Raw genomic sequence first — 8,988 nt, forward strand, 5'->3', positions numbered from 1 at the left:
GCTACACATACCACTCGTGGTGTTTTCAGGGGAGGGAGAGTCAAAATATGATTAATTTTTCCAAAGTATAAAGTCTGTGACTTCATACTGACATAAATGAATGAAAAAGAAAGAAAGAAGAAAAAAAGAGAGAGAGAGAAGAAAGGAGAAAGGGAGAGAGGGAGGGAGAAAAAAAAAGTTCCTGCAAGATTATGTTAAGTGAAATAAATGAAACAGAGAAAGACAATTATCACATGGTTTCACTTATTTGTGGAACATAAGGAATAGCATGGAGGACATTAGGAGGAGGAAGGGAAAAATGAAGGCGGGGCAGAATCAGAGGGAGAGATGAACCATGAGAGACTCTGGACTCTGGGAAACAAACTGAAGGTTTCAGAGGGGAGGGGGGTGGGGGGATGGGTTAGCCTGGTGATGGGTATTAAGGAGGGCATGTAAGGCATGGAGCACTGTGTGTTATATGCAAACAATGAATCATGGAACACTACATCAAAAACTAATGATGTATTGTATGGTGACTCACATAACATAATAAAATTAAATTAAAAAAAACTAATGGTGTATTGTATGGTGACTAACATAACATAATAAAAAAATTAAAAAAAGGATAATTCCAAATAATTTATGTAGATACTCCACCCCTCAAGAAGGTAAAGATTAACTTGCCTCCTACCTTGAGTGTAAACTGCACTCAGTGCCTTGTTTCCAAAGAGTAGGACATATAAAAAGGGAGGGGGGAATAACTTTACAGTAGAGAAATCTGGCAAACACTACCTCAGCCAAGTGACCAAGATTAACATCATCAGTGATAAGTCACGTAGATATCACGTACCCTTAACAAGACATGATTATAAGGGCACTTTACCTCTGCAATCTTCTTTCCCCAAACCTATAACCTTAGTCTAATGAGGAGAAAAACATCAGACAAAAACAGATTGAGGGATATTCTACAAAATACCTGTCAGCACTCCTCAAGATTGTCAAGGCCATTAAAAACAAAGACTGAATGATTCTCACAGCCCAGAGGGGTCTAAGGAGACATGCTGGCTAAATATAATGTGATCTCTTGAAAAGCAATCTGAAAGAGGAGAAGGACATTAGGCAAAATGAGTGAAATATGAATAAAGTATAGAATTTAGTTATTAATGTATAGATATTGGTTCCTTAGTTTTACAGAAGAACCAGTGTTGGCTCCATAATAATGTATGTTGTTAGCAATAGAGAAAACTGAATGAAGGACTTATGAGAATTTTGTACTATTTGTCAACTCCTCTATAAATCTGGAACTGTTCAAAATGTCAACTCCTTTATAAATCTGGAACTGTTCAAAAACTAAGTTTATTTTAAAATAATACTAACGTTTTAAAAGTATCTAGTTTGATGAAGCAGTTTGATATTCTTTTGAATCAGGGATCTATCTGGATCCATATGTGAGAGGAAAACTTAATAAAAAGGAGCCTGGTAGGATCTGATGGCCAAAAGTACTTGATTAGAACTCAAATATGGCCATTATTAGCAACAGCAAAGGTGACTGTAGGGTGAAGGAAGAGAGAATGAGGGTTTGAAAAAGAAATAAATTATCTCCAAATACAAAATATCCTCACATTTCCTCTAATTCTTCAAGGCCCTTGCTGAGTCTGGCTTCAATAATGTGGCCAGTTAAACATGTTGCTTATTCTAATACCATTACTTTATTTCACACTATCTATATTAATTATAGTAGCTTCTTTCCTGGGTAGGGATTGGGGATGCAGTGGATTACTGCCTGTATCACACTCCCCTCCCTTATACTTCTTGTACATTTTGACCTTCCTCTGTCTATGTTCCAACACCATTCCTCATCCATCCCCACAGCTTCTGTATCCAGAAGAAATATGGATGACTAATTTTCCCCATAAAAGCCATGCCAGTCCATTTGCATCGACATCATATACAGCTATTTATGCTACAATTTCCATCATTCCTTATTTTCATTCATCGCTACTTGTCCTTTAAGACCCAACTCAGATGTTACTAGTCCCATGAAACCATTCTTTGATCTTCCACCAATCTTTCATCTAGACAAGCAAAACCCTTTGTTTGTTTGTTGTTATAGTTATATCTACCTACTTTTATTGCAGTATTTATCTCCCATACCATAATCTCTTTCTTCATAAATCAGTTTCCCCCATTTTAAAAAGCTTTAGTGAATTTATTTTTTTCCATTTCAAATTCTCAGTATATAGTATACCATTTGTTGATCTTCATGAAATTTAATTAGTAGTGTTAAGTCAGTGCCTACTAAGAATAGGATAATCTATCAGGAAAAGGAAACAAAAGGAACACTAAGGCAAAGCCCTAGGCTTTTTATAGTTTAAAATCTTCTTGTTAACTGTTAGAGAGTGTTAAAAGATCGGTAACAGTACAATGAAGATAATAAACCAGAAGAGAGATGTCATAATTAACTAGGAAAGTTATGTAGATATACACTATAGACATAAAGGAAGACTTTACTGTGGAGGTGAGACATCTGACCTTGAAGAAAAGGGAAAATTTAGCTAAAAAGATAAAGTAAAGGGGATAATTCTGGACAGGGGATACAGGTATAAAGTGTGATTTCTGGGAAGGAGAAAATAAGAGATCTTAGAAAGGAAAAATCAATAACTTGCTTTGTGGTTGTATGGGATTAATGACTAAAAGGCAAAGAAAATTCTAAATTGGACCTCTGGGAAAATGATAGTGGTGCTGACCCCCCCCCAAAAAAAAATCAAAGCATGTACTAGTAGATAGTTTTGAAAAACTCTAATTATATCCTGGGGAGAGGACTCCTCCAAGACGCTATACTTGGGTGCCTTCACCCTTAATGGGAAACTGGTGGGGCTGCCATGAAGCTGCAATCTTTGATCTGACCAGGCATTCCATACTAACCCCCATGGCATTGGGGAATTAGGGAGATCTCAGCCCTGCTCACAACTGGGCAGGCTGAGAAGAGACAGCTTATCAAGACCTACTCACTTACCTGGTTTTTCCTACTGAGATAGTTTATGTTTTCTTCTTTAACAGTATATTCAGAATTAATTGGCAGCAGGAATTTTGAATATTTTATACTTTCTAAGAAATTTCAAAGACTGAACACAAATTACAAGGTAAGCATCTTAATAAAGGAAGTAACCCAGTTTTCCTAGATTGTGAAAATCCATTTATGCTAACTATATCGTTATTTGTCAATAGTATCTGTAAGGCTCAATCTTGGTAAATAGATAATTTACCAAGGAATAAGAAAGTGTTATTTGATTGTGACCTGATTCTTTCTGTATATCATTTATCAAGTAAACATAATAATGCTGACTCTCCCCCCATATATTCCTATAATATAAAATGTTGGAAAGTGCTTTGAAGCCCATAAAAGATCATAGGTCAAAATAAAGTAATACCTTTCAGTAGAAAAACGATTGTGCTAAAAGCATCTAGTTTGGTCCAGGTACAAAATCCAGTGTTCAAATGCCTAGATTCCAGCCCTGAGCTGATTATGTATTTAACTCATATTTTCACCAAAAGCAACATGCTAGATCTAAAAAGAAAAGGTAGAACTTAGCAAAGACAGTCCTTTCCATCATAAATCTTGTGGTTTAAGGGGCAAGACATATATGAAAACATATAGTCACACAAAAAAAGATGACATTTAGGTTTCAATCCAGGCTGTGATGAATAGAATTTGGAAGGAAAGTTTATAATAGAACCTAACCAAGCCTGGGGATACCCAAAAGTCTCAGGAAACAGCACTTGATCTAGAAATCGGACGTTATGTAAGATAGCACTTAAATCACAGGGCCCTGCTTTGCTTTTCTGAAAAGTTAGAGAATTTTCAAAGATCTGGACATTCTGAAATCTGTTTCTCACCATCTGATAACTCTAGTTCAGGCATAAAACCCACTGACTGCACCAAGACTTACTTTAAGGCAGGGAAGAGAGATGCACGCTGGCTAATTTTGCCATTATTATTATTATTATTGTTTATTATTATTATTATTATTATTATTATTATTATTATTATCTTAAACTCCACATCTAAGACAGGCTAACTCATGCCTATAGGCAGCCAACTTCTTCTCTGGATGGCAGAGCATATCATTCATATCTAAGGCAGGCTAACTCATCAAGTCAATCTAACACCCAATGGCAGGAGGCCTTTCACTCAAGCCTTTTGGCTCTGGACATTATAGTATGTGATCACATCAGTATGTGATCTCTTGGTTTGAAGGCGATCAACATAGAATGCTGTAATAAAAGCTGGATATATAAAGACAGATGCCTATTTCTGGCAGTGCCAGCCCACAGAGGCCTTCTCGTTCTTCACAAGAAGTTTGAGGCTCTTAGTATGAGTAAAGGGAGAACAGATTTGGATATTTTTGTTATCACAATTTCTTTAAAAGTGGATACTCTTTTTTGGTGAACAAATCAAAATCAAGTATCTGCATGGAAACAATGAGTTGAAATCAATCTATACAAGTGTTAGAAAACTAATCTATGACCTAGTACACACTGCTTCTAAGGAAAAGGTACTAGGTGGACATAGGCAACAGGTTTTTTTAGTCCTTTCTGTAAATAACAAAGGAAACTTATATCTCACTGTTAATGTTGTAACACATACACATAAACACAGGTTTCAGAAGAGGGGAGTAGCCTAACAATTTAGAAATGATATTTTCAAGAATTTCATGAACAAATGAATGTCACAGTTTTTCAAGAACATAATAGAATAAGATATTGGAGTATTTTATTTTACTACCATTTTGTTAGGATGGTTTTTAAAACATGATTTAATAATAAATTTTATCAAGCTTTTGTAATTAATGCAAATGGCATATATTTTTTTTCTTTAATCTGTTCTAAATGGCAAATAAACTTTAGGAATATTCTGATGCTAGTCTTGCCTTTCATTAAATTCAAGTAATTATATTTTTTTAATACACCATTAGGGTCAATTTGCTCTTTTCTTTATAATTTTGGAAACTATTTTCATGAATAAAATTTCCCTTTCTTGTACTGTCGTTAGGTTTTTAACAAGGTCATATGAGTCTCCTACAAAGGAGTGTGTTCCCTCTTGTAATAAACTCATCAAGAATTGTGCAGATATTTAAAGCATTTTATAGGTATCAGGGAAGAATACTAAATATAGCTACGGTAGTCTAAAAAGGAAAAAAAAAATTAAATCTTGAGGGAAATGAACCCTAAAGATTTTCCCTGTACCCATCAATGGCAAAATAGCTGTAGCTAGTAGTTAAGAATAGTATGAATTCTACAACAGTAGGAACCCTACAAGATCACGTAGAAAGGAAACTTTCTCCCTCATTGATAATCTGAATTTACTATAGACCATGTAAATACAGTAAGTGTTTTCCCTGGATAGAAAATAAGGCTAATTAGATTAAAACCTTAAATTATCATAAATGCATATAACACAAACTATAACCATAATGATCAATTTTTCCCTTAAATTATAATGTCCAGAGCCAAAAGTCTTGAGTAAAGTAGAAGTGTTTTAAAATTACAAAAATAAATCTTTCTATAAATTAAATTAGCAATTTTTTTCATAACCAAATAAAGTCTATAATATCTGACCTGGAAATAAGTGTAAATTTTTCCTCAAAAATATTACTAAGGAAATCACTAGAAAGATGAGAATGAAATAGCATAATTTTCTAAAATAGTGAAAAAATCAGACAATGTGAAATTGGAAACTGTGACTTACTAACTCTTCATCATATTTTAAAATTGTAAAAAAAAAAAACTACAATTATCCAGTTTCTTTTAATATATGAAAATACCTCTAATACATAAAGTAATGGAATGCATTTTAATATGTATACTCTGGTTTCTAAAAGTACATTAAATCATGGATAAGGAATATAGAAAAAATAGAACTGATTCAAGTGATTATGGATGATGGATGGCCATTGTTCTTAAACTTTAATAAGAAACTGCTTAATTTCTATGACATTTTTAATAAGTCTCTTATCTTTCTGTTATCATTACAGAGAGCCATGAGGAGTGGGAATGAGACAGAAACCACAGATTTCATTCTCCTGGGCTTCTTCCCTGAATTTAAGCACATCACAGCCATGGCCTCCATCATTCTCCTGATCTACGTGGCTGCCTTCACTGGCAACACTCTTCTGATCCTCCTCATTTGGTTGTATTCCCATCTCCACACCCCCATGTACTTCCTTCTCAGTCAGCTCTCCTTAATGGACTTGACTTTGACCTCTAGCATTGTCCCCATGATGGCAGCCAACTTCTTCTCTGGATGGCTGAGCTATCATTCATGGCTTGTGGGACTCAAATTTTCTTCTCCCTGACTGTAGCCATTGCAGAATGCATCCTTATAACTCTCATGTGCTTTGATCGTTATATGGCTATATGTGATCCTCTCCGATACCCAGTCATCATCAATCCTAAGGTTTGCTTACAGATGATTGCCATGTCTTGGGCTGGAGGGGCACTTACTTCCCTGGGCCACACTGCTTTTACCTTGCATTTTAATATCTGCAGCCCCAGAGAGATTCCCCTCTTCTTCTGTGAAGTCATGGCTATGCTTAAGATCGTCTGTGAGGATATCACAGCCTATGAGAAGGCAGTGGTGATAACAAGCATCGTTGTTCTGCTGCTGCCCTTATCTCTTATCTTGTCTTTCTATGTTCTCATCTTCCTTGCTGTACTCCGAATGAACTCACCAGAAGGCAGGAACAAGGCTCTGGCCACCTGCTCCTCTCATCTCTGTGTGGTGGGTCTCTATTTTGGTCCAGGTATGTGCATCTACATGAGACCCGGTTCTGCCAAGACTCCAAAGTTGAATGAGGGTCTCTTTCTGTTTGGAACTGTCCTCACTCCACTCCTAAATCCTCTTGCCTACAGTCTTAGGAACAAGGAAGTTCTAAGTGCACTGAAAAAGTTAATGGGGGAGGTGTCAGTCCTCCAGGTAAATGGCAGAAATCCCATTATCACCCATAGGCAAAACAAAGATGCACCAGCAAAGGGGCATTTTATCAGTTAAAAAAAAAAAAAATAATAATAATAATAATAATAACCCCTTCAAGATCCTGGAAAAGTCAACTCACTTTACTGAGTTTATCTGCAGGAAAAAAAAAATGTTTATCCTTTCCTTTCTTCATCTTAGAATTTCTTTTTGATTGTCCTAGATGATGTGCTGATGAAGGACAAGGAACTGTGTACAATTCTCTTCATGATTCATACTTGATGGTAATGTGCTCTTTAGTATTTCCAAAAGTTTCATGTTGATTCCATGAAAAAAGGTCAGTGTCTACATCCCTAGAATGAAAAAAAAAAAAGTACCAAGCACATAGATACCTCAGGATAATTCCCTGATAAAATTAATCAATGGGCATGATGATAAATCATCAGGAATCAGACAAATTTACCAGTGTTGTTTTGTTCTATCTAACAGGACTATTAATTCCTCTTACTCCTGTAAAAATAGTCTTCACTCTATGTCAGTGTTTCCAAAGAGTGGTTTTCTGATCACTTGCATTAGAATCATTTGTTGACTTCACAAAATATACCACTTTTGTGACCATCTCAGATTAGCAGAATTAGAATCTGTTAAATTCGGCTCAAGAATCTGACCATCAGGCCATTTAGTGATTGTCATGTTTACCAAGGATTGTAAGCCCCCGATGTAATTATTGACCTAATATTCTAGACCTGCCTTGCAAAATAAATTCCCAGTCTTAAAGTTTCCTGATCTCTTTATAATGTATGTAATAGAATGTGTTAAGGTGGCTAGCAAAAATTAATGTTATTTTTAAGATAGTAGAAAATAACTTGATGTTTGGAATATTTCATAATTTAAAAATTTTGAGCACACAGAGTAAACAGAAAGTAAAAATAAAGAAAAAAAGACTCAGATTTGTGATATAAAAATATGAATGATTGAAAATATTTATAACACAATAAAATTTAAAGCAGGAGACATTATAGGTGTTTCCAAAATGTTGATATATTTCAAAAAAATTGAAAATATTCTGTATAACTAGAACACTAGGAACTTATTACATGTTTCCTTTTAAAAAAATGAAATAGGGGCGCCTGGGTGGCTCAGGTAGATAAGCTTCTACCATGGCTCAGGTCATGATCCCAGGGTCCTGAGATTGAACCCCACATCAGGCTCCCTGCTCAGCGGGGAGCCTGCTGCTCCCCCTGCTTGTGCTCTCTCTCTCTCTCTCTCTCTGTCAGATAAATGAAATCTTTAAAAAATGACTGAAATAACATAAAAACAGTTTTTCCAGTGAAAAGGAAACCCTCAGAAGGAGCACTAACATTCTAACAACTTCTCCCTTAAATATCTCAGAAGCCATCAATTGACATTGTATTACAGAGATACAAAGCTGAGTTCCGGAAAACTTAAAATCTTTATGTCAAATTTCAACTGTGTCAACAATATTAAACATGGTCCTTTCAGAATTCCTAGAGGAATGGCTGAGGGAATTCTTGAAACCGAGTCAAAATATCACTTCACTGAAGAATAAAAATTATCTCTAAGCCATCTCAAATAAAAGGAGTATGTCATTTAATGGATACTATCATGGGCTGTTACTACCCAGATGGTGTTGTCATAACACGCTGGTACTCCAAAGGGAGTCCTCAGATAAGACTGTGTTTAGAAGATGACACTAGGAAAGAAGGGAGAAATACTCAATGAAGGAAGATAGTCTACTTGAGGAGTTTCTGTTGAATAATATGTGTTCACAAAGCATGTTATTTATGTTTGACAGTTTTAATAAAGAGTTCTATTTTCATATGTAACTCATGGAAATGAACATTTTCACCCTGTGAAACTGACAGCAAATAGATTTCCAGATGGACTGGGAAGACACTCATCTTGGACTTTAGACTACGTGTTTGTGACCCATATTTGTTGGGGGAGCACCATTGCATACTATGACTTAATCTTTTAGGGGAAATAATTAAAGAAAATAATTAAGTACATGATCA

General features: G+C 35.4%; 1 protein-coding gene across 1 annotated transcript; it reads left to right on the forward strand.

Annotated features, from left to right (window-relative positions):
* The first annotated feature begins 6,020 nt into the window (after positions 1-6,020).
* LOC123853886 (olfactory receptor 2M5-like) lies at positions 6,021-7,030 on the forward strand. Its single transcript, XM_045888684.2, is given in 2 exon segments — positions 6,021-6,279; positions 6,282-7,030. Coding segments are annotated over 2 exon segments (1,008 nt in total).
* Positions 7,031-8,988: the final 1,958 nt, after the last annotated feature.

This window comes from Mirounga angustirostris, unplaced genomic scaffold (genome assembly GCF_029215605.1).
Source record: "Mirounga angustirostris isolate CCGP_5_RB_7025 unplaced genomic scaffold, mMirAng1.0.hap1 SCAF_7, whole genome shotgun sequence".
In the NCBI taxonomy this organism is placed as follows: domain Eukaryota; kingdom Metazoa; phylum Chordata; class Mammalia; order Carnivora; family Phocidae; genus Mirounga; species Mirounga angustirostris.